We start from the raw sequence: 25596 nt of genomic DNA on the forward strand, positions 1-25596 counted from the left end.
TTATTATAATTAAGTGTACCATGTAAACATCATTCTCTGGCAAAAAATAAATTAAATTCAACGATTTATTGTGTGAAAAGTTCTAAAGGTACCCTGGCATCCATGGCTTCAAGGCTTATGGATGCGGTTGCGTATGAAAGCTGTGGTGGAGGGCCTAATGGTTTAAAGGTTCTTTATCCGTCTGCTAACTCCTATTTGTTTCAGCTTTCTTTATCAGTGTTTTTGGGTAGAATTCTCTCACATTCTGGAGCTATCTTGGTAAATTGTTATATATGTTTTTTTGCAGCATGTTAAGGTTCCAATCCCCAGTCCTAAGAAAGATGAGGTTTTGCTGAAACTGGAAGCGGCTAGCCTGAATGCATCTGACTGGAAAATTCAGAAAGGCGTGTTTCGACCTCTTTTGCCACGAAAATTCCCTTTCATACCTGGTAATTCTGTTTTGCCTTTGGTCTGTATTTTCGTATTGAACATTCCTCAGTGATCTCTGCTTGTGAAGCAAAAACCAATAGATGAGTAAACAAAAAGTCAGTCCAAAAACATGCATCATGGTAGCAAACAACATCTGCTTCTATCCCAAACAATAGTCGATTGGGCTAATTTATCTGTCTAATATAGTTCATTGATTCATCGATTCGTAAATATAAAAATGAGGTGTTGTTGGGTGTAGATGGATTAACTGGAAAATTAGTTGTTTTCTGATTTATGCATTCATTTGGATTGTTAACTTTGGCTGATATTATCCGGAACAGCTGTTGATGTGGCTGGAGAGGTTGTAGAGGTCGGACAAGGAGTTGAAAAATTTAAAGAGGGCGACAAAGTTGTGGCAATGCTCAACTTTGTAGTAAGTTTCAAATATATAAATTCATATGTTTTTTACTGACATATATACTATCAATAAAGCCTCAGTTTGTGTTTGATGTGATTTTACACATATTGACAGAATGGAGGTGGATTAGCTGAGTTTTCCATAGCTAGTGAGACATTTATAACTTCTGCTAGGCCCCCAGAAGTTTCAGCAGCTGAAGGTGCAGGCTTGCCTAGTTCCGGCCTCACAGCTCACCAGGCTCTCACCAAAGCTGCAGGGATCAAGCTTGATGGAACTGGCCAGCTCAAGAACATACTGATCACCGGCGCCTCTGGTGGCGTCGGGCACTATGTAGTCCAGCTAGCCAAGCTTGGAAACACTCATGTTACCGCCACTTGCGGTGCTCGTAACGTTGACATTGTCAAGAGCCTAGGGGCAGATGAGGTTCTTGACTACAAGACCCCTGATGGGGCTGCTCTCAAGAGCCCATCCGGTCGAAAATATGATGTTGTGATCCACTGTGCATCAGCAGGCATTCCTTGGTCGACTTTCGAGCCGAATTTGAGTGCAACTGGGAAGGTTATAGACCTTACTTCCAGGCCAAGTACCTGGATCACTATTGTTCTACAGAGACTCAGCTTCTCCAGGAAACAGCTGGTGCCATTGATCATAAATCCCGAAGGTGAGAATCTGGACTATCTTGTTGAGTTGATGAAGGACGGAAAGCTCAGGACTTTGGTTGACTCAAAGCACCATCTGAGCAAGGCTGAAGATGCTTGGGCTAGGAAAACTGATGGCTATGCTGTTGGGAAGATCATTGTGGAGACTTAGAGTTAAGAGTAAAAATATTGGGATTTTATAAACTCAGTTCTTTCTACAAATCCAGGCTCATTTTGCTCTTTCTAATCAGCAGCTCCCTTATTAACCCCGGAAAATCTTTAAGGATGACAACAACAATGTGCATTTGTCTGAGGTCTATTTAGAACCTCACTAACTGCAATGAGAGATCTAATAGAAGCCATCTCTATCTATCATTAAAACAATCGACTGCACAAGGAAAACATTTCGAGTATTGCTGCAGTAAACTTGCAATTCAGTTCAGAGGGTCCCCTGAAATCCAACAGAGACTCCAATGGAGCTCAAGACAAAATACAAAAGAATGTGCCTTACCTCATGATGCCCTGAAACTGCGGCCCTACAAAGAATTGATCAAAATGGCCAAAGTCCTAAGAAAGCTGAAGCTAGCCAAATTTGAGTGCAAATGGGAAGGTTACAGACCTTACTTCCGGCCCAAGTACCTTGATCACTTGTGTTCTGCAGAGACTCAGCTTCCAGGAAAGAGCTGGTGCGATTGATCATAAATCCCAAAAGGTGAGAATCTGGACTATCTTGTTAAGTTGATGAAGGAAAGCTCAGGACTCTGGTTGACTTAAGGCATCATCTGAGCAAGGCTGAAGATGCTTGGGCTAGGAATGGATATTGGACAAAATGTATTTTGGGATTTTATAAACTTCATGTGCAATAGAAGAATACTGTATTAGCGATGTGTGGTTATATTTTGACAGTAAATCAGATGTGTGAGGCAACTCTTATCTTGAGTGCACAATTTGAACTTGTGGAATTGATGCTTACAAGTTACAGCATGCAATGCAATAATATTTGATGAAATCTTGACTCTGCAAGTAACTTGCAAATAGGTCAAGATTGCTTTCTCCAAAAGCATCTTGCAAGTTCAAAAACTCCCAGTTCAAATGATTTTATTAAAGTGTCATATGCATTTTTAACGTAATATTAAATTTGGGTTCTATTGCAATTATTCTTACAATTATGCTGTTAATTACAATTATTTTGTGAACATCTGTCTTTTCGAATCTAGTATACGCTTTAGTATTATTATATGAATAATGCACCAATTTGCAATTACTAGTCAACTTTGACAATTGTCAGACCAAAAAAGAAAAAAAACTTTGCAAAATTGTAGCAATGATCCCTCAAATAAGACCCTACTTTACTTTTCGTCCCTCAGCCCAAAAAATTATTATGGTCATCCTTCATTTAGATATCGCGTTGCACCAGTCATCTTTCCTTCAATTCTGTTAAATTTTCTATCAAAATTAAGGGCAAATTGAGAAATTCATATCAAATTTTAAGGGCAAATAAGACTTTTACCTAGTCACCGCCTCATTCTACCCAAACCCAACTACAACTCTCTCTCTCTCTCCAATGATCCCTTTGGGTTTTGTTTAGATTGTTTAATTGATTGAGAGGAAGACCAATCGATGAAAAAGGTTGGGAGGAGGAGGAGGTTGACGAACAGAGGGAGGAAGAAAATGAGAGAAGGAGAGAGTGGGTCGAGCTCGGAGTGGGTCTGTGGGGGTGGGTTGGCCACGAATCTGTGGGGTTAGGTCTGTGACGGGCGACTGGAGGAGAGAGAGGGAGAGAGAGGTGGTTGTTGGGGCTAGGCTGTGCTTATTAAGAACCCAGCACATGAAAAGACAAATATAACCCTATTTTTCACGGAAAACAGAGCTAACGGAAAAGATGAGTTTTGAAAGTTGAGGTATAATTGAAGCACCATCTTAATAATTTTTGGAGATGAGGGACTAAAAGTAAAGTCGGGTCTTACTTGAAGGACCATTGCTATATTTTTGCCAAAAAACTTTGACACATTCTAATCCCCTGCCAAACGGGTTTTTGCGGGCCTGTGGTATGACATGTTCCTATTCGAGTGAAAATTAGCTCAATCTGAATATGCCCATTAAGCATGACTCGGATAAATAACGAATAACACAACATGACCCATTTTACCCATTAAAAAATTTAACCATAGTCGTAAGACCATGTATGGGGGCTGATACCATTTCTTGAAATCTCTTCCGGGCTAATTGTTATTTTGGATTTTGGAAGTTTCTTGTGAAAATCAGTTGAATCTGTACAAAAATCTTTTTCAACATGTTCACCCAAATGAAGGCAAAGAAGAGATGCTTCAGTGTTGAGCAATCATGGAACACTTAAATTACATGTAACAGTAATTCAGACATGTTTCTGTTTCTCCATTGCTTACATTATAAGGTAACAAATAAAGTTTGATTTAATCTTGGATCCAAAACCGCAGATTAATACTTATTTAATTGTGTTTTGGGTAAGCGATATATGAATTTGAATTTAATTTATTCAATTAATTACTATTTTCTTTAGCTTTAGTTAGAATCAGTCATTGAAAAATTTCCTTTCTTATTTCTTAATGAGTTCGAAATTTCCCAGAAGCTGATGATACAACAAGTGCTCCTTATAAAAACTACACGCAAACAAATTAAACTAATGGGTTTTCCCATTTCACTGGTAAACAATTAACATGGCGTATAAGCTATAACCTTTGTGACCTCAACTCTGTTCAAGGTTCAATCAAACACGTACATATATATGATCTCTGCTGCCTGCAAAAAGACTCAAACCCATCAGCAAAAAATGGTTGTGTTCCTTTTCAAACTCATCTTCTTTGCATTGAGCTTCGTATCGAGCTTGGTTACGGGCTTGATCTTCTCTGCTACTGCCCGTGTTCTAGTGTTATTGATCCATGGATTCAGAGCACCAGGCCTAGCCATCCATGGCACATTACAACAAGTCACAGAGGTCATCAGGTCATGTTCTGAGTACTTTGTGGGCCTTGTATTGGAAGCAATAAGTGCTCTAGTCTCAGCTTTCTTTGATTATCTAAAACAAAGTGTCACAGGGTCTGCTGGAGTTACCACTTCTGCAATTGGAGATCTCATGGAGAAGACAAAGACTTCGCTTGAATTGCTTGACGCTTTGCGCACTGATTTCCCAGAGGTTTCTGATATGATTTTTACCATGGTGGCCGATTTGTGGAACAATTGCAGGGATGCTTTTGGATATGTTGCGGAGAATGCTTGATTATTTTTGTACATACATCTTCAATTGGTTGTAAAAATATGTACATCATATGGTATAAGAACAAATGTGTCTAACTTTTGAGATCATCATTCCAACTAATACTCTGTCTTAGATCACTAGAAAAGGTATAAGAAGGACCAACTTTGCAGGTACTTCGTCGTATTTTATGCTATGTGTGGGGGTTCACTTGGAGGAGTGCTACAGTCAGTCATTCACCCGTTTAAGTGATTTCTAACCATAGATGCTGTGGATTCTACAATAAGGTCTACATACGTTAACATCTAGAAATTAGTACCACTCAATTCGCGGTCGTACTTGATTGCTTATATGTGTGAGGATTTGTCAGCGCAATGTGAAGATGTCTCAAATATGAGAGAAAATTACAAACATAGGATACTCAATTGTTAGCTTTGTTCTCTCTGTGTTCTTGTTTTATATGTATGATTTGGAATATAATTTTCCTAGCATTATTGTACTCTGGAGAGTTCAATTTTATATTATGAATATGAAATAACCCTTTAATCAAACAAATTGCTCAAACCTCAACGTTGACTTATTAAGCAAACCAGAGTTATGGTGGAGGAGCTTCTGGAATAGAGTCTGCGGCCGGGTTAGATTTTGCTTGATGACCAAGTCAAGCCCAATGGATGTAAATAGAACAAGAAGTTCTGAATACAATGGCTTTATTCTAAATCTGTTATTATTTTATATGTGATTGAATTGCTATTTTCATAGATTACTGTACTGACAAATCAAAAAGTTCAATTTTGTAAATGAGATGATCATCAATCAAACAAAGGCTGCAATACAATGATTTTGAAGGTTGACTTTTCAGGCGCCACAAAGTTTTCCAACAATTTATAAACTGAGCAAATTGCAGTATAATATAGGCTTAATTACACTAATGCTCTCTGAAACTTCAGTCAAATCTTATTTTATTCCCCGAAACTTTAAATAATCCACTTTCATATTTTGATCGAGATTTAATGACCCACTTTGCCTCCTGCCTTCAACTCCATCCAAAATTCTGTTAAAATTGATGATGTGGCATGAGTTTATTGGTAATTTCATACACATAGATCATTAAACCAAATGAGTGAGTGACGTGACAAGTGGAGCCTAGCTCTGCGTAGATAAAAAAATAAAATAAAATTTTCGAATAACTAAAAATTAAAATAAACTTCATAAAAAATAAAATAAAATAAAAACTCAAAAACCTTCCTCCAATCCTCTCATCTACGCACCCCAAACCCAACCCACACCATCTACAGCCGCCACCACTCCACCACTCCACCACTCCACCATCCATTTCCACAAACCCAACCCACCACCACACCACACCATCCCTACCTACAAACCCAACTCCACCCAGCATTTATAACCACTCAGCATGACAGTAATCTTCCCCCCAAAATCACCAAATCAAAATTTTCCAAAAATGAAGAAGACGAAAGCGGGCAAGATCTGGTTTTCTGGGGTTGAGCTGAGCAGATCTTGGGGTGGGGCGCGATTGTTTTGGGGTCAAAGTTGTATGGGGTAATTTTGGGTCTTTAAATTTTATGCTCATCGCTTAATTGTCTCTAGGTGCGGCTGGACATGGCAGCCCCTCGCACAAAGATTGAGTAAAGATTTGATATCTGCATATATTTATTGGTCTAGGAAAAGGATTTTCTTGTTCTTTTTCTTGTGGGGTTATGAGATCTAGGAAATTGTCTCATGAAGAAGAACTGAGGAAGGAAGAATGTGATGATTAAAATTGAGATCTGCATATTGAGGAAGGAAGAAGGAAGAATAGGGATCTGCATGTATTCTAAGAAATTAAAAACTGAGAGTGGTTCATTGGATAAGAAAGAAGGTGATGATTGACGAAGGACAAAAAAATTTAAAAAAACAGCTACCTGTATTTCACGGAAGTGGATTTGAGTCTTGACAAACAAAAAACATCAATTCCTTAAGGGTTTTTGAGTTTTTTTATTTTAGTTATTAGAATATTTTATTTTTATTTTTATTTATATGGAGGTAGACTCTACTTGCCACATCACCAACTCAATCGGTGTAAATGATTCATGTGTATGAAATTACCAATAAGCCTATGCCATATCATCAATTTTAACAGAGTTTTGGATGAAGTTGACGGCAAGATGCAAAGTGGGTTACTAAATCTCGGTCAAAGTATGAAAATGGGCCATTTTAAGTTTCGGGGGTAAACTGAGATTTGACTAAAGTTTCAGGGTGCATTAGTGTAATTAAGCCTATAATATATGCAGTTCATATGATGGGGGGCATTGGTATATAGATAGGTTCACTTAATGGTGCCTTTCAAAAATTTCTTCCTCACAATTCTCACCCTCTGAGTCTCGGAGTTTGGCAGCCATGGTGGCAAAGCTTATGCATGCGGTTCAGTACAAAAGCTATGGTGGAGGACCTTCTGGTTTAAAGGTTCCTTGTGAATCTGCTCCTTTTCTTTATATTTTTTTACCAATGCTTTTGTAGAATTCCTGGATTTTTGTTTTTTGATTTTTGCTTCTTACATATTCATATTCTATTTAGTCTCAGTTTCACATTTAGTTATTTTAAGAGTTCACTGCATAAAAAATATGTCTGACATTAATATGCTAAAGAGAAAATGTATCATGGTTGATCTGAACTTGTGAAAAGACTTTTTGGTTGTTTGTGAATATGTAGTTGTTTGTGCTGCTTGCTTAAAGAGCAATACAGCCATGGGACGGGGCTTTTAAGACTTTGAGACATTGGACTACTTGTTTCTTTTAAACTTTGTTCTATGTTGTTAGCCTTGCTTGGTTTTTCTGGTTTTCTTTGTCCTTCCCTGTGTTGGTTTCTTGCTGTTTTGGAGCTGCCTTCGTAAACTGTTATATGTGTTGTTTTTGTTGCAGCATGTTGAGATTCCAATCCCCTCTCTGAAGAAAGATGAAGTTTTGCTGAAAACAGAAGCAGCTAGTCTGAATCCAAGTGATTTTAAAATTCAGAAAGGCCTGGCACGCCCTTTTTTACCACGCAAATTGCCTCACACACCTGGTAACTCTCTTTTTCCAGTGGTTTGCACTTAACAATTTTTTCTTTGCTAGACAATGCCTTGTTAGTATGTCAGATCTATGCTTATTCGACATTTGTAAACAGAAATTGGGACACAACAGCACATACTGGCTTGTAATTGAGAGTTACTGAGTGAATAACTTTTCAGTCCACGAACATGTTAGCAAACCATCGTCTGCTTATGCTGCCCCAATCAGTGGTAACTATAAAAATAAAAAAGTTTAAATGCTTTTTGGGTGTCTATATGAGCAACTACAAAGATGAGATCAGTTTTGTGATTTATGCATTCAGTGTCTTTGAATCTTAGGCCGGTTGGTTGATTTGTTAATGTTAACTTTGGCTGATGACATTATGGGGAACAGTTACTGATGTAGCCGGAGAGATAGTAGAGGTTGGACAAGGAGTCAAGAAGTTCAAAGTGGGAGACAAAGTTGTGGCATTACTGAGCTATGGTGTAAGTGCTCATTTTATTCCAATTATGATGCCTTGGTTGAAGATATAAAGTTTCTGTTTCTGTTACTGATCATTTGAACTGTTACATGTTGATAGAATGGAGGTGGACTGGCTGAGTTTGCTGTAGCTAAAGAGAAACGAGTAGTTGCTAGGCCTCCCGAAGTTTCGGCAGCTGAAGGTGCAGGCTTACCTATGGCTGGTCTCACAGCTCACCAGGCTGTCACCAAGGATGCAAGGATCAAGCTTGATGGAACTGGCCAGCTGAAGAACATACTGATTACTGGTGCCGCCGGTGGTGTTGGTCTCTATGCAGTCCAACTAGCAAAGCTTGGAAACACTCATGTTACCGCCACCTGTGGAGCTCGGAACATTGAATTGGTGAAGAGCTTAGGGGCAGATGAGATTCTTGACTACAAAACACCTGAAGGGGCATCCCTGAAGAGCCCGTCAGGTCGAAAATATGATGTTGTGATCCACAGTGCATCATCAGCCATTCCTTGGTCAGTCTTCGAGGCAAATTTGAGTGCAAGAGGGAAGGTAATAGACCTTACTATTGGTGCAAGTAATCTGTTTACTTTTGTTCTGAAGAAAATCACTTTCTCCAAGAAGAAGCTGGTGCTACTGGCTATAAGTGCCAAGGCTGAGAACCTGGATTGTCTTGTTAAGTTGGCCAAGGAAGGAAAACTCAAGACAGTAATTGACTCAAACTACCCTCTGAGCAAGGCTGAAGATGCTTGGGCTAAAAGAATCAATACCCAATGCACTGGGAAGATCATTGTGGAGCCTTGAGTAGACAAAATTTCCTAGGATTGTAAACTTCATGAAACTTTTTGCAATTGTAGTAAACCTCATGTACAAAAGAATAAAACCTCATGTACAAAAGAATTATGTAGTTAATAGTGTGTGGATTTTTCTTTTTCTTTTTGGTTTTATGAACCATTGGATATTGTAAATGAGAAGGTTTGGGACTAAATGTTCATTTTCAACTGTTAGTAGTATTTGACAGTATTTCAGATGTTTCTGTTGCTCCATGGCTTACATTATGTGTGAGACAATTCATACTTACTTAGTTGCAAACACCCACTTGATTGAATTATGTTTTGGGTAAGACTCTCTCTCATTTGACTCTCAAAGTCAAGGGAGTGGATTAATTTATAAGCAGATATAACTATCTACAGACGTGGAAATTCCTGAAACATAACTTTGAAAACCATTTTTTTACTTAATTAATTACTATTATATTTAGTTAGAATCAGTCTCCAAGAAAGCTCCAATGTTATTTCTTAATGACATTGAAATTTCCCAGAAGACGGTGATACAACAACTGCTCCTTATAAAACTAGAAAAAACAAATTAAACTAATGGGTTTCCCATTTCATTAGTGAACTTGTGACCTCAACTCTGTACACACACACACACACACATATATATATATATATATATAACAAACCAAGTTGTTTCCTGCACTGCTTGCTATCCCAAGACTCAAACCAATCAACAAAAATGGTTGTGTTCCTTCTCAAACTCATCTTCTTTGCATTAAGCTTCATATCGAACTTGGTTTCGTGGTTGATCTTCTCTGGTACCGCCCATATTCTGGTGCTGTTGATCCATGGATTCAGAGGACCAGGCCAAGCCATCCATGGCACATTACAACAAGTCACAGAGGTCATTAAGTCATGTTCTGAGAACTTTGTGGGCCTTGTAATGGAAGCAATAAGCGCTCTAATTTCTACTATCTTTGATTATCTAAAAGAAATTGTCACAGGATCTGCTGGAGTTACAACTTCTGCGATTGGAGATCTCATGGAGAAAACAAAGACTTCACTTGATGGGTTGCTCACAGATGTTCTAGAGGTTTCTGAAGGGTTGTCTGAGATGGTTTTTATCATAGTGGCTGATTTGTGGAACAATTGCAAGGATGCTTTTGGATATGTTGCGGAGAATGCTTGATTATTTGCAAATACCTCTTCAATTGGTTGTAAAAGATGTGTAGCTCATAAAGTATATGAACAAATGTGTATCAATTTTCAGATTTCGAAAAGCATCATGCAACTAATAATCTGTTTTAGATTACTTGAAAAGGTATAGGAATAACTAATAAATAATTAAGAACCATTTTTTGTGGGTAATTTGTTGTATTTCATGCTATGTGTGAGGGTCTCCCATGTTGCCTTGGAGGAGTGCTACAGTCAGTCACTCACACTTAAGTCATAGATGCGCGTGGATTTACAATAAGGCCTAGATACATTAACAGCTCGAAATTAGGAACACGCGATTGACCATAGTATTTTTTATTGCACAGCTTATATTTGTGATTATTTATTCAGTATAATGTGAAGCTGCCTCATATATGAGACAAAACTACACTTAGGATATTCAATCGCTTTCTTTAATTAATCTCTCTGTGTACTTGTTTTTTTATGTATGATTTGGAATATAATTTTTATAGCATTATTGTACTGTGGAGAGTTCTGAATTCAGCAAGTCACAGTATAACAATTGATGGTGCTGCAAAAATTTCATTCTCACCACTCTCATTAATCTCTCTGTCTCCGATAATGGCAGCCGTGGCGCCCAAACTTATGCATGCAGTTCAGTACAACTGTTATGGTGGAGGAGCTTCTGGTTTAAAGGTTCTTTATTTATCTGCTCTTTTTGTTCAATTTTCCATCACTATTATATTTTGAGAGAGAATGAACCCCCAGCAAGGAAATGTTTCATAGTTGAATTGAAGTTGTGAAAATATTTCTTGGTGCTGGGAATATGTGCTTGTTTTGTTTTGCTGCTTGCTTTAAAAAGCAATAAAGCCAAGGGACTTTGAGGCTTTTGAGACATTTCTATTTGTCTGTGCTAATATGCCCTTATTTGTAACATTAAGCAATGTTGGCTAAAATTGGTTGGAGAACTTGTCAGATGGATGAAGGTCTCTGGGTTAGGCAAAAGTATCTGAAAACCCTCTTCTGGATGACAATTTAAAGATGCCCAAGGATGCCTCATAGATTTTTATGTTTGTTGCAGCATGTAGAAGTTCCATTTCCCACTCCAAAAAAAGATGAGGTTGTTCTGAAATTGGAAGCAGCTAGTCTAAATCCATCTGATTGGAAAATTCAGAAAGGGATATTGTGGCCTGTTTTCCCAGGCAAACTCCCTCACATACCTGGTAATTCTGTTTTGCCTATGGTCTGTAAAGATGAATATAGTTTCTATTCTATGCAGAAAAATATGAGTTGTTCTGTAATTTATGTGCATAAGATGTCTTTGAGTCATAGGCAGGTAGGCTGGTTTGTTGTGTTTGGCTGATGAGATTGTCGAAAACAGTTAATGATGTCTCTGGAGAGGTTATAGAGGCCGGACAAGGAGTCAAAAAGTTCAAAGAAGGTGAAAAAGTTGTGGCATTGCTAAACTATTTTGTAAGTGCACAATTTATTCCTTCTGGTTAGAAGTTTCACATACAAAACTCATGTGTTTGTTTCTGATATAATCTCTGCCTTGCTTTATCTCTGTTGTCATATTATATATTTTGAAAGAATGGAGGTGGATTGGCTGAGTATGCTGTAGCTAGTGAGAGATTGACAGTTGCTAGGCCCCCTGAAGTTTCAGCAGCTGAAGGTGCGGGATTACCTATTGCAGGTCTTACAGCTCTCCAGGCTCTCACTCAAGCTGCAAATATCAAGCTTGATGGAACTGGTGAGCTCAAGAACATACTTGTTACTGCTGCCTCTGGTGGTGTAGGTCACTATGCAGTCCAACTAGCAAAGCTTGGAAACAACCATGTCACAGCCACTTGTGGAGCTCGGAACATTGATTTGGTGAAGAGCTTAGGGGCAGATGAGGTTCTTGACTACAAGACCCCAGAAGGAGCAGCTCTTAAGAGTCCATCTGGTCGAAAATAGGATGCCGTGATACACTGTGCAACTGGCACTCCTTGGTCAAGTTTTGAGCCTAATTTAAGTGCAGAAGGGAAGGTTATAGACATTACTATCGGTCCAAGCGCCTTGCTTACTTTGGTACTAAACACACTCACCTTTTCCAAGAAGCAGCTGGTGCCGCTGCTCATGAATCCCAAGGCTGAGAACCTGGAGTATCTTGTTAAGCTGGTAAAAGAAGGAAAACTCAAGACAGTGATTGACTCAAGGCATGCTCTAGCCAATGTTGAAGATGCTTGGGGTAAAAGTATAGATGGGCATGCTATTGGGAAAATTATTGTGGAGCCTTAAGTAGATAAAGTATCTTTGGATTGTAAATTTCATGTACTTATTTTGGGATTGTATATTTCTAATCTCTGTTTTCTTTGATTTTGTAAAAGAAAGCAAAGAAAATTTTGAGGAGAAAACAAAGACTTGGCTTGATGGGTTACTCACAGATTTCCCAGAGGTTTTTTATGGTTTATCTGAGATAATTTCTACCATGGTGACTGATTTGTGGAACATTTACAAGGATGCTTTAGGATATGAGAATGCTCTGATTATGTGTAAATACCTCCTTAATTGGTTGTAAAAGATGTTTGCATCATAAAAATGTACCAATAGTCCTTTACAAATTAAGAATAAGAAAAAGAACTAATGTTTATTAATTCTGAGTTAGGTTTTGCTTGGCGAACAAGCCAAGCCGTTGTGGATAAATATGCTATATAGAACAACAAATTCAGAATACAATTGCTTTATTATCTTGTGTTCTTATTTTATATGTGATTGGAATAAAATTTTCATAGAATTATTAAAATATTAAATCAAGTTCAAATTTGTAAACTATGAGACAATCATTAATCAAACAAAATGCTCCAATATTATTCCTCATAGGTTGACTTTTGAGGAGCACAATAGTTTATAAACTCTACTCATTACAGTATAATATATGGCAGTTCACATGATGTTTTCATTGGTATAAATATATGGGGTTAGCCTGATGGTGCATTGTCACAGCAAAAACTTGTCTCTCACAATTCTAGCACTCTGTCTCCGAGTTTGGAAGCCATGGAGGCAAAGCTTATGCATGCGGTCCAGTACAAAAGCTATGGTGGAGGACCTTCTGGTTTAAAGGTTCTTAGTTTATTTGCTCCTTTTCCTTCATGTGTTCTGCCAATGTTCTTGCAGAAGTCTTTGAATATGAATATATTTTGCTTCTGACATTTTCTATTCTATTCGTATCAATTTCGAATTGAGTGCATCAAAATGTGTTCAAGATTGAGATCGTAAAGGGAAAAGGGAAAGAATTTACAACCAGGAAAAATGTTGAGCAGAACTTGTGAAGAGAGTTGCTTGTGCTGCTTGCTTTAAAGAGAAATGGGTTTAAGACTCGGAGACATTGGACTACTTGTTTCTTGCTGTTTTGCAGCTTTCTTCTTTTAGGCCTTTTGTGTTCCTTGTCTATGTCTAGAGTTATACCATAATCAACTGTTATACTTTTGTCATGTTTTGTTGCAGCATGATGAGATTCCAATCCCCACTCCGAAGAAAGACGAGGTTTTGCTGAAAGTGGAAGCAGCAAGTCTAAATCCAGGTGATTTTAAAATTCAGAAAGGCATGGCACGGCCTTTTCTCCCAAGCAAATTACCTCACACGCCTGGTAATTCTCCTTTGCCGGTGGTCTGTACTTCACAATTTTTTTTTTCTGGTATACATGTCAGATATAAGCCTATGTGACATTTGTAAGAAATTAGGATAACAGTTCATATTGTGTTTCATATATGTCTCATTTACATTTGATTCATATGTGGAAGTCTTGGTTGGGAGTGAGTTTTGAGGCAGATGGATTAGTTGGATTCTGAAACAAATATTGTTCCTAAGCTGAAAAATGATGACCTGTTTTATGATTTCTGCATTCAATATATGTTCAAGTTTTAGGCTGGGAGGCTTTTGATTTGTTCTCTCTGGCTGATGATGGCATTATGGAAAACAGTTACTGATGTGGCTGGAGAGATTGTAGAGGTTGGACAAGGAGTTCAAAAGTTCAAAGTTGGTGACAAAGTTGTGGCCTTACTTACTTACAGTGTAAGCACCACTCACCTTTGCTTGAAGATATACCTGTGTATGGTTAAAAGTTTTACCGATAAAATTTATCTGCTTCTTAATTTTAGGCCTCATTTTTTTGTCTCTTGTCATAGAATGGAGGTGGGCTGGCTGAGTTTGCTGCAGCTAAAGAGAAATCAGTAGTTTCTCGGCCACCTGAAGTTTCAGCAGCTGAAGGTGCAGGCTTGCCTGTTGCTGGTCTCTCAGCTCACCAGGCTCTCACCAAAGCCGCAGGGATCAAGCTTGATGGAACTGGCCAGCTCAAGAACATACTGATCACTGGTGCCGCCGGCGGTGTTGGTCTCTATGCAGTCCAACTAGCAAAGCTTGGAAACATTCATGTAACAGCCACTTGTGGAGCTAGAAACATTGAATTGGTGAAGAGCTTAGGGGCAGATGAGGTTCTTGACTACAAGACAACTGAGGGGGAAGCTCTTAAGAGCCCGTCGGGTCGAAAATATGATTTCGTGATCCACAGTGCATCCGCAGCCATACCTTGGTCAGTTTTTGAACCAAATTTGAGTGCAAGAGGGAAGGTCATTGACCTTACTCCTCGTGCAAGTTCCTTGTTTACTTTTCTTCTAAAGAAAATCACTTTCTCCAAGAAGAGGCTGGTGCCACTGATGATAAATGCCAAGGCTGAGAACTTGGATTGTCTTGTTCAGTTGGTGAAGGAAGGAAAACTCAAGACTGTGATTGATTCAAACCATTCTCTAAGCAAGGCTGAAGATGCTTGGGCTAAGAGAATCAATAGCCAATGCACTGGGAAGATCATTGTGGAGCCTTAGGTAGGCAAAATATCTCGGGAGTTTAAACCTCATGATTTTTTTTTTTGGGATTGTATTAAAATTCATGTGAAGCAGAATAAGGGTGTTAATATAATAATATGTGGACTTTTTGGTTTTATTCATGATTGGATATCGTAAATGAGAAGATTTGGGATGAATGCTCATTTTCAACTGCTAGTTTTATATGGGATATTAATTAGAATATATCACTAATCAAACAAAATGCTCAAACACCACGCTATTAATCATGATCATTGTTGCAATGTGGGCTAGGGCAGTTGGGCAGAACAGCCGCTACCCAAGTTTGAGTTCCTCTTCTCGTAAACGATTAATTTATTCGTATAAATTTATCACTTGTATATTTTTTTATTCTAAATTATCATCATCATGACTTCTCAAGCAAACGAAGTTCTGGTTTATAGCATCGGACACAATCCAATTATTCTACTTTTTGTATTATATATAACTAAATAAATAAAAAGAAACAAAAAATAAAGCGAAGAAAACAATGAGCGTCCTTAGTGTTTGTCATTTATGTGACATGTCGGCCAGTGCATTGGCTATTGATTCTGGTTTAAAACTCAAGGAACCCAATTTCAGAAATCTCGCAACTCTGTCTCTGTGTATCATCAGCCATGTCGGCCAAGCTTATGCATGCAATTCAATACGACAGCTATGGTGGAGGACCTTCTGGTTTAAAGGTTCCTTCTTTATCTGCTCGTATTCTTCTTTTAGTTTCCATCAATCTAATTTTGCTTATATTAACAGCAATAAAGGAGCAACCTTTTACAAATTGTTATGTAAATGTTATGTTTGTTGCAGCATGTCGGGGTTCCAATCCCTACCCCGAAGAAAAATGAGGTCTTGCTGAAATTAGAAGCAGCCAGTCTAAACCCAGTTGATTGGAAAATTCAAAAGGGCCAGTTGCGGCCTCTCTTCCCAGGAAAATTCCCTCAAATACCTGGTAATTCTGTTTTGACTCTGGTTTGTGATTGTTTTTGTTTTTGTTGACATTTGTAATGAGTGCATAATTTTTCAGTCTTGTGCATAAACATGTTGGCAAACAGGCTTCTGCTTATCCCAAGTTACAGTTGATTCTGAAACTTACGCATTGATTTTCGTCTTCTTATGGTGAAACACATGACTTGTTTTGTGATTTGGTTGGTTTGTTCATGTTGACTGGTGGCATTATGTGGAACAGCAACTGATGTGGCTGGGGAGATTGTAGAGGTTGGACAAGGAGCCAAAAAGTTCAAGGTGGGTGACAAAGTTGTGGTATTGCTCAGCCATTTTGTAAGTGCCATTTTATTCCTTTGCTTGTTTCTGATTAGGATTTCTTCCACATATAAAATTCATGTTCTTGGTACTTAATGATGTCATATATGCCTCACAACATGTCTGTTGTGATATTACATATTTGATAGAGTGGAGGTGGACTGGCTGAGTTTGCTTCAAGTAATGAGAGATTCATGGTTGCCAGGCCAGCTGAAGTGTCAGCAGCTGAAGGTGCAGGCTTACCTGTTGCCGGCATCACGGCTCACCAGGCTATCACCCAATCTGCAGGGATCAAGCTTGACGGAACTGGCAAGCAGAAGAACATATTGATCACTGCTGCCTCTGGTGGCGTTGGACACTATGCAGTCCAACTAGCAAAGCTCGGAAACACTCATGTCACAGCCACCTGTGGAGCTCGTAACGTCGAATTGGTTAAGAGCTTAGGGGCAGATGAAGTTCTTGACTACAAGACCCCGGATGGGGCAGCTCTGAAGAGCCCGTCTGGCCGGAAATATGATGCTGTGATCAACTGTGCAACCGGCATCGCTTGGTTAACTTTTGAGCCTAATTTGAGTGCAAAAGGGAAAGTTATAGACATTGCCCCAAATGCAAGTTCTTTCACTACATTTCTTTTGAAGAAACTCACTTTCTCCAAGAAGTCCTTGGTGCCATTGCTCATGATCCCCAAGGCTGAGAGCTTGGATTATCTTGTTAATTTGGTGAAGGAAGGAAAGCTCAAGACGGTGATCGACTCAAAGCATCCCATAAGCAAGGCTGAAGATGCTTGGGCTAAGAGTATTGATGGCCATGCTACGGGGAAGATCATTGTGGAGCCTTAGGTAGCCAAAATATTATATCTTCAAATTGTGAAGTACATGTACTTATATTAAGGATTGTAAACTTCATACACTTTTTTTGGGACTGTAAATTTCATGTGGATTAGAGCATCTCCAACCGATATCTCAAAGAGGAATGCTAGCAACCTTCTCCTTTGGATCTTCTCCATTTTTTGCTTGACATGTGTCATTATCCTTACACTTAAAACAATGTCATTAATATATTATACAAGCTAACTTTTGCTTTTCAAGTTTACTCTTATTAAATGTATTGAATTTATCCAAAAAAATTTCAAAACTTTCTTACCATCTTATTAATTTTTTTCTAAAGAAAATATATGCTTTTAAGAGGAAATGTCCGGTTTTTTTTTTTAATTTAAATTTTTTTTATTTTTAACACAAAGGGTTTAGATAGAAAAAAAAAAAAAAAAGTCCTTTGTGTTTTTAAAAAAACGGACATTTCCTCTTTTTTGAAAAAATCGTATATTTTCTTTAAAAAAATAATTGACGTTAAAAAAAAATGATGGTAAGAAAGTTGTGAATTTTTTTTTTGGATAAATTGAATACATTTAATAAGGGTAAAATTTGAATAGCAAAAGTTAACTTGTATAATATATTAATGACATTGTTTTAAGTGTAAGGAGAATGACACATGTCAAGTAAAAAATGGAGAAGGTCCAAAAGAGAAGGTTAGAGAGAAGGTTGCTAGCATTCCCCTATGTCAAAAGTGTCACATAACCATTTAACGGCTAGAAATAACATTGCACATCACTCCAACCGATGTGTCAAAGTGGATGTGGAATGAAGGCTGGAAGTTTAGATGTTATTTTTGACATCTCAAAAGCATGATGTCAAATGAATATTTTATTATTATTCTTTTCTTTTCTTTTTAATTAAAAATAAATCAACACTAAAATTTAATAAAATAATAATTTAATTTGACATATTGGGTGGAGTGTAAAGCTGTGTAAGATGTCAAATTGCCACATCAGCTATTAAATTTAAATTTGATGTTTGGTATTTGACATCTTCCTTGGAGATGCTCTTAGAACAACGTATTAATACTTTGTACATTTTTCTTTATTTTGTTGAGAAATTCAAGAGTTATAAGGTATTTTTGAGTGAAACTAGGCTCCGATACTAATACGAGCTCATGAGTAGAACTTTCCCCTAAAAATCGGTTTGTAAAAATTTGATTCAAAGCGGCAATCAGAACTTGCAAAAAAAAGAATAAATTTTTTGATTCAATTGTCGACCTGCACATTATAAAATCCAAACATCTTCGGGAGCACAATCTAATTATCTATGGCACTTTTTAAAGAAAGTACAACCTATACATAGTATACATAAAAATGCAGGGTATTTCCGTCATTTTAATTAATATTACAGTTGGCAACTTGAGATGCATCCACGTGTGGTATACGTCAAAAACCTTCCACAAGAATCTAGTAACGCTTCCTCTCTCTCTCTCTCTCTCTCTCTCTCTGTTCAAATCTTGGATCTTTCCTTTCTCTTTTGTCTCTGCCGACTCAGGTTATGGCAGCAGCCATGGCGTCGAAGCTTATGCATGCGGTTCAGTACGACAGCTACGGTGGAGGAGCTTCTGGTTTAAAGGTTCTTTCTTTTTCTACTTGTTTACTTTCATCTTTCATTCCTGCTGTGATTTTTGCTTCTGGTATTTTGTTAACCGCTTAATATTCGGTGGTGTGTAAAAGAAGAAAAAAAAACTGTATTAACTTTTAGAGTGGTGGGTGGGAGAGTTCAGGCTTAAAATTGATTGCATCAAAAATATTTTTGGCCATGAAATCCAAAAGGAAAAACGAGAAACAGAACAACCAATGAGAAAATGCTTCAGGGTTGTGTTGAATATTTACTTACTTGTAGAGAACTTGAAAATTGTTTATAATTTATGTTTGTTTGCAGCATGCGGAGGTTCCAGTCCCCACTCCAAAGAAAGGTGATATCTTGCTGAAATTGGAAGCTGCTAGTTTAAACCCAGTTGATTGGAAAATTCAGAAAGGCATGTTTCGGCCTCTTTTGCCACGCAAATTCCCTCATATACCTGGTAAGTGCTGTTTTGCCTGGTGTTGTAGTTGTGTATTTCAGATCTATGCATCTTTGACATTATAATATAGAAATTATTCCACAACACCAAAAAAAAAAGGTTATGCCTTTTTGGCACACCGGTGTTTCTGGGATGACCAACATGCTATCAAACTCAACTGAAAAATGAATAAAAAATTGAATGCTCTCTCGGTGACATGAATTGACGACTCCAGTTTTTTACCTGCCTCCTTTACAGACTCTGCTGTGCTTGTTTTTGCAAATCTTTTATCACTGCCTGTAGTTTTTGGTGATGTGAAATTTACTCAATTTTGTTAAGTTCAACTAGAATTTGCCTGTTCCCAGAAACAGTTAACTTTCTGGGAACGTATTGATTGATAAACTATTTGATCTTGATTAATTACTGCATCATTGGAACATAAAGCATACCCACTGTGTCTTGAAGAGATTGCCATCTATGAAGAAGTGAATATTGAAAAGTGATCATAATGGTTACGGATTAATATATTTCAGTAAAATCTCTCATTCAGACTTTATTCATTTGTGGAAGTATTGCAAGAGTTGAGGTAGAAAAGTTAAACAAATTTGTGCTTTGATTTTTAAGTGGATGAATATCATTCATATATTGTTAGAAGAGTTGTTTTGTGAGTCATAGGCTGATAGGTTGGTTTGATAACATTGTTTAGCTAATGACAATCTTGGGAACAGTTACTGATGTTGCTGGAGAGGTTGTAGAAGTTGGACAAGGGGTCCAAAAGTTCAAACCGGGCGACAAAGTTGTGGCATTTCTCACCCACACTGTAAGTGTTCATTTTATTCCTTTGGTTAAGCTCTCCATTTCTTGAGGAAGTTTCACTTATAAATCTCATTTGTTTGTTAGAATGGAGGTGGACTAGCTGAATTTGCTGCAGCTAGTGAGAGCTTGACAGTTGCCAGGCCACCTGAAGTTTCAGCGGCTGATGGTGCAGGCTTACCTGTTGCTGGTCTCACAGCTCACCAGGCTCTCACCCAAGCTGCAGGGGTCAAGCTTGACGGATCTGGCCAGCAAAAGAACATATTGATTACTGCTGCCTCTGGTGGTGTGGGTCAGTATGCAGTCCAACTAGCAAAGCTCGGAAACACTCATGTTACAGCCACGTGCAGTGCTCGTAACATCGAATTTGTCAAGAGCTTGGGGGCAGATGAGGTTCTCGACTACAAGACCCCAGAAGGAGCAGCTCTGAATAGTCCATCTGGTAGGAAATATGATGCTGTGGTCCATTGTGCTACGGGCATTCCCTGGTCAACTTTCGAGCCTAATTTGAGCGCCAACGGGAAGGTTATAGACCTTACTCCTAGTCCAAGTGCCTTTGCTACTTTTGCTCTGAAGAAACTCACCTTCTCCAAGAAGCAGCTGGTGCCACTGTTCATGAGTGCCAAGAGTGAGAACCTTGATTATCTTGTCAAGTTAGTGAAGGAAGGAAAGCTCAAGACTGTGATCGACTCGAAGCATCCTCTGAGCAAGGCTGAAGATGGTTGGGCTAAGAGTATTGATGGACATGCAACTGGGAAGATAATTGTGGAGCCTTAAGTAGACAAACGAAAACTATAGTGGGATATAAACCTCACGTACTTGATGGAAGTTGTTTGATACAGATAGTTATGTCATGTGTAATATAAAATTATATAATAATGTGGGGTTTTATAATCCTGAATCAATATTGTAAATATTGAGGTTTGGATTATATATTGTTCATTTTCATGTTGATTATATTTCACAGTAAATTCATATAGTTCTCTCAAAAACGAATTTACTCGGTTATCAAACCAGTAATATGGGTTTAGACTCTAGAGAGAGATGACGATGGTTGATATAATCAAATGAAATATAAATATATAAAAAATAGAAAGCCGAAGCATCATGAATCATGAACAATTCTACTCTGTTTTACTATAGACGTGGGCTAATTACGCACTAGCAACAACGCAAGCTTACTTCATAAAATCTGAGACGAGTTTCAAGTTCTGTCGATTCTTCTGAACAAAACTGAGGGAAGCCTAGGGTGGCAACAAAAAAAAAAAACTGAGGGAGGCTATGGCGAAAAATGTTATGCATGCAGGCTGTGGTGGTGGACGACCTTCTGGCTTAGAGGTTATTCAAATTACATTTCTTCAATTTCTAAATAAAAGTTTCCCTCTGTCAAATTAGTTTCCTTTTGTTTCTCTTGAATTATACTCTCTGTTTGTCCTTGAAGAAAAACCCTTTTACATTACACGATCAACTTGTCCACTATAAACCCCATGAAAATTAAATCACATGGTGCCTAATGGATCTTTTTTCAAGTACTTGTTTGAGTAAATCAAAATTTGAAATGTTGTGAAGGAAAAGATAAAGGGAGTCTTTTCTGAGTTTTCTTCTTTCCTTTTGCTAATGTTTTTATGTTGGGAGAAGGGATACGGGTTGAGAAAAACTTGCATGTCACGTGATAGCACATATTAAGCGTGGCATAACGTGATTGATTGGGGATAGCAAAACAGTGCTATCCCCATGACATGCAAATTCTTCTTTCTTCTCGTAAGGGTGTGGTGGAGGTTGTGGTTGAGAATGACCAAGACTAGCTTTTGTACTTGGAAAGGAAACATACAATTTGTTTATGCATTGAAGAACATATTATTGTTAAGTCATTGGCCCTTAATCAATTTTGGTGCTAATTGCAGCATGTTGAAATTCCAATTCCAAATTCATACAAAGATCAAGGGAGAGGTGTTGCTGAAATTGGAGGTGGCTAGTCTAAAGTCAACCCCATTTGATTGGAATGGAAAGTTTGAGAAAGGTATGCCGTGGACTTTGTTGCCTCCCACCAATTTTCACACGTACCTCATGTGACAGCCACTCGCACTTTTGTGGAGCTCGTAGCCTTGACTTGGTCAAGACCTCAGAAGGAGCAAGCAGCTCTACAAGAGAAGAGTCCATCTCCATTTGGTCCAAAATATGATGCTGTGATGTGATCCATTAGGCATTCCTCTGTCAACTTTTCAGCCTAATTTGAGTGCCACTGGTATGATGCTGCTGTGATTCTAATGCGAACTCATGAGTAGAACTTGCCTCTAAAAACCGAATTGTAAAAGTTTGGTTCAACTCGGCAATCAGAATTTTCCAAATTTTTTTTTTAAAGTTCGATTCAATTTTCGGCCAACACATTGTGAAAATCAAAACTTTTTGAAAGAAAGCACAACCTATAGCACTTTTCAAAGAAAGCACAGCCTATATATACGTCAAAACCATTCCACAAGAATGTAGTAACACGTCCTCTCTCTCTCTCTCTCTCTCTCTCTCGTAAAATCTAGGATCTTTCCTTTCTCGTCTGTCTCTGCTGACTCAGGGTATGACATTGGCAGCCATGGCGACAAAGCTTATGCGTGCGGTTCAGTACAACAGCTATGGTGGAGGAGCTTCTGGTTTAAAGGTTCCTTCTTTATCTACTTGTTTCTTCTATCAATGTTATTTGGTATAATTCTCTCATATTTCATTCCCTGCTGTGATTTTTGCTTCTGACATTTTGTTAACCGCTTAATATTCTCTGGTGCGTAAAAAAAAGAAAAAAAAATGCATCAACTTTTAGAGTGGTGGGAGAGTTCAGGCTTAAAACTGAGTGCATCCTAAATATGTTTGGCCTTGAAATCCCAAAGGGAAAAAAGAGAAACTGAACAACCAGTGAGAAAATGCTTCAGGGTTGTGTTGAATGTTTACTTGCTTGTGCCTCTTCTTTGCTTTTCAAAAGCAATAAATCCATGGACGAAATCATACAAGTGTAAAAAGACCTTAATAAATTGTTTTAAATATATTTTATGTTTGGTGCAGCATGTAGAGGTTCCAGTGCCCACTCCAAAGAAAGGTGAGATCTTGCTGAAATTGGAAGCAGCTACTATGAACCCGGTTGATTGGAGAATTCAGAAAGGCAAGATGCGGCCTTTTTTTCCACCCAAATTCCCTCATATACCTGGTAAGTTCTGTTTTGCCTGGTTTTCCCCTAAACCCCTTCTTATATTCATATCATTCAATTGGTAGCATATAAGCTGCAACATACTGATCAACAAACTGCCTGATTTTTATTAATTACTACATCATTGGAACATAAAGCATACGCTCTGTGTCCCAAAAGAATTTTCCTCTTTGAGGAAGTGATCATAATGGTTACAGATTAATACATCTTGACTCTCGATAAAATCTCTCATTGAGACTTTTATTCATTTGTGGAAGTATTGAGAGAGTTGAGGTAGATAAATTAGTTGGATTCCGAAACAAATTTGTGCTTCGACTTTTAAAATGGGTGAACATCATTCCTATGTTACGAGAAGAGTTTTGTGATTTATACAAGCAGTGTTTGTGAGTCTTAGGCTGGTAGGTTGGTTTGTTAACAGTGATTGGCTAATGAAAATATTGGGAACAGCTACTGATGTTGCTGGAGAGGTTGTAGAAGTTGGAAAAGGGGTCCAAAAGTTCAAACCGGGCGACAAAGTTGTGGCATATCTCACCCTCGCTGTAAGCCTTCATTGTATTCCTTTGGTTAATCTCTCCCTTTCTTGAAGAATTTATTGCACTTGGCAACAAGTTTCACTTATAAATTTCGTTTGTTTGTTAGAATGGAGGTGGACTGGCTGAGTTTGTCACAGCTAGTGAGAGCTTGACAGTTGCCAGGCCACCTGAAGTTTCAGCAGCTCAAGGTGCAGGCTTACCTATTGCTGGTCTCACAGCTCTCCAGGCTCTCACCCAAGCTGCAGGGCTTAATCTCGACGGAAGTGGCCAGAAAAAGAACATCTTGATTACTGCTGCCTCTGGTGGTGTGGGTCAGTATGCAGTCCAACTAGCAAAGCTCGGAAACACTCATGTTACAGCCACATGCGGTGCTCGTAACATCGAATTTATCAAGAGCTTGGGGGCAGATGAGGTTCTTGACTACAAGACCCCAGAAGGAGCAGCTCTGATTAGCCCATCTGGTAGGAAATATGACATCGCTGTCCATTGTGCAATAACGGGCATTCCCTGGTCAACTTTCAAGCCTAATTTGAGCGCCAACGGGAAGGTTATAAACATTACTCCTGGTCCAAGTACCTGGGCTGCTATTGCTCAGAACACACTCACCTTCTCCAAGAAGCAGCTGGTGCCACTGCTCTTGTGGGCTAAGAGTGAGAACCTTGATTATCTTGTCAAGTTAGTCAAGGAAGGAAAGCTCAAGACAGTGATCGACTCTAAGCACCCTCTAAGCAAGGCTGAAGATGCTTGGGCTAAGAGTATTGATGGACATGCAACTGGGAAGATAATCGTGGAGCCTTAAGTAGAAAACTATAGTGGGATATAAACTTCATGTCTTTAATGGGAGTCGTTTGTTCTTTGGTCGAAATAATGGAAGTCGTTCGATACAGATGGTTATGTGCAATTAATGGGGTAATTATACAATTTTGGTCGTTGGGATTTGATGGATATGATAGAGGTTAGGATGGGGTGGTTTTGTCTTTTTCTTGTTGTCTTTTTTTAATTTTATATATTTGATTTAAAATTTTTATTTAATGTTTAGGACAATAAAGCTCCTACCAAACTAACGGAATTGAAGGCTTTGACTTGATTTGTTAACGACAGCAAGTACAATGATGAAATCGGGAAAATTAAAATCACAGTGACTAAAATTGTTTGTTTATTTGTTTTTTTTTTTTTAATACAAACGATATTGGAGAGGGAAAATCAAACTTAGAAACTCAAATGCAAGATTAATACTTTTAACCATTTGAAATAAAACTATCTCGCTAATGTGAGGTTTTTTTATAATCATGAATCAATGTTGTAAATAATGAGGTTTGGATTTATTGTTCATTTTCATGTTGATTATATTTCACAGTAATTCATTTGGTTCTCTCAAAAAAGATCAGTCACCAAGCAAGTAATATGAGTTTAGAGACCCTAGCAAAAATGAAATATAAATAAGAAAATAGAAAGCAGAAGCGTTACGAATCATGAAACAAATCTACTCTGTTCCTAGCCAAAAATAAAAATAAAAATAAAAATAAATGAAAACTAGTACTTGTATAAGAATAAGAGGTTGAAAATGGGAGGAGCTGGAGAGAAAAAGTGATTGTGTGATGAGTTCCTATCTCAGGCAGCACACTGAGGCATGGCGGGATCTCGGTCTGTGGGGTCAACCTTGATCACTTATTTTGTCGATGTGGGACTTTTGGCAATCATCCTCTTCCTCTCATGCCAAAGTACCTGGCTGCTCGATTCAGAAGCAAACCCTCCGAAGGGACGGGCCACTAGTTGGCCATGCCGAATGTTGCAGCAATGATACCAGCTGTGTGAAGCCCACACAACGATCCGAATCTGGAAAGTCCGAGTACGACGAGCCAGATTGAAGTCGGTGAGG

The 25596-nt window shown here is 38.2% G+C and overlaps 7 protein-coding genes across 10 annotated transcripts; all 7 read left to right on the top strand.

The window, feature by feature from the left end:
* On the top strand, window positions 57–2524 carry LOC18766852 (putative quinone-oxidoreductase homolog, chloroplastic). Its single transcript, XM_007199115.2, has 4 exons — window positions 57–168; window positions 287–428; window positions 750–841; window positions 941–2524. Exons 1-4 carry the CDS (start codon window positions 103–105, stop codon window positions 1634–1636), a joined length of 996 nt encoding a protein of 331 aa, XP_007199177.1. The 5' UTR covers window positions 57–102; the 3' UTR covers window positions 1637–2524.
* LOC18768062 (putative quinone-oxidoreductase homolog, chloroplastic) lies at window positions 5324–9242 on the top strand. Its single transcript, XM_007199296.2, has 4 exons — window positions 5324–7159; window positions 7615–7756; window positions 8137–8228; window positions 8324–9242. The coding sequence occupies exons 1-4, from the start codon at window positions 7094–7096 to the stop codon at window positions 9014–9016; spliced, it is 993 nt and encodes a 330-aa protein (XP_007199358.1). The 5' UTR covers window positions 5324–7093; the 3' UTR covers window positions 9017–9242.
* On the top strand, window positions 10651–12659 carry LOC18768384 (putative quinone-oxidoreductase homolog, chloroplastic). Its single transcript, XM_020569741.1, has 4 exons — window positions 10651–10863; window positions 11249–11390; window positions 11549–11640; window positions 11758–12659. The coding sequence occupies exons 1-4, from the start codon at window positions 10651–10653 to the stop codon at window positions 12121–12123; spliced, it is 813 nt and encodes a 270-aa protein (XP_020425330.1). The 3' UTR covers window positions 12124–12659.
* On the top strand, window positions 13194–15174 carry LOC18767663 (putative quinone-oxidoreductase homolog, chloroplastic). Its single transcript, XM_007199023.2, has 4 exons — window positions 13194–13269; window positions 13654–13795; window positions 14129–14220; window positions 14334–15174. Exons 1-4 carry the CDS (start codon window positions 13204–13206, stop codon window positions 15024–15026), a joined length of 993 nt encoding a protein of 330 aa, XP_007199085.1. The 5' UTR covers window positions 13194–13203; the 3' UTR covers window positions 15027–15174.
* Window positions 15628–17268, top strand: LOC18768358 (putative quinone-oxidoreductase homolog, chloroplastic). Of its 2 annotated transcripts, none has more exons than XM_007200179.2 (4): window positions 15628–15727; window positions 15849–15990; window positions 16228–16319; window positions 16451–17268. In XM_007200179.2, exons 1-4 carry the CDS (start codon window positions 15662–15664, stop codon window positions 17138–17140), a joined length of 990 nt encoding a protein of 329 aa, XP_007200241.1. In that variant the 5' UTR covers window positions 15628–15661; the 3' UTR covers window positions 17141–17268. The 2 variants fall into 2 exon arrangements, with proteins under 2 accessions (XP_007200241.1, XP_020425349.1); XM_020569760.1 differs by having other exon boundaries at window positions 16228–16283.
* Window positions 18592–20961, top strand: LOC18768260 (putative quinone-oxidoreductase homolog, chloroplastic). The gene is made up of 4 exons (XM_007201749.2): window positions 18592–18751; window positions 19061–19202; window positions 19910–20001; window positions 20082–20961. Exons 1-4 carry the CDS (start codon window positions 18674–18676, stop codon window positions 20769–20771), a joined length of 1002 nt encoding a protein of 333 aa, XP_007201811.1. The 5' UTR covers window positions 18592–18673; the 3' UTR covers window positions 20772–20961.
* On the top strand, window positions 22178–25540 carry LOC18768029 (putative quinone-oxidoreductase homolog, chloroplastic). Of its 3 annotated transcripts, none has more exons than XM_020569913.1 (5): window positions 22178–22239; window positions 22580–22647; window positions 23043–23184; window positions 23632–23723; window positions 23824–25540. In XM_020569913.1, exons 2-5 carry the CDS (start codon window positions 22582–22584, stop codon window positions 24514–24516), a joined length of 993 nt encoding a protein of 330 aa, XP_020425502.1. In that variant the 5' UTR covers window positions 22178–22239; window positions 22580–22581; the 3' UTR covers window positions 24517–25540. The 3 variants fall into 3 exon arrangements, with proteins under 3 accessions (XP_020425502.1, XP_020425501.1, XP_007201257.1); XM_020569912.1 differs by having other exon boundaries at window positions 22191–22477; XM_007201195.2 differs by having other exon boundaries at window positions 22191–22647.

The sequence above is a fragment of the Prunus persica genome, chromosome G8 (genome assembly GCF_000346465.2).
Source record: "Prunus persica cultivar Lovell chromosome G8, Prunus_persica_NCBIv2, whole genome shotgun sequence".
In the NCBI taxonomy this organism is placed as follows: domain Eukaryota; kingdom Viridiplantae; phylum Streptophyta; class Magnoliopsida; order Rosales; family Rosaceae; genus Prunus; species Prunus persica.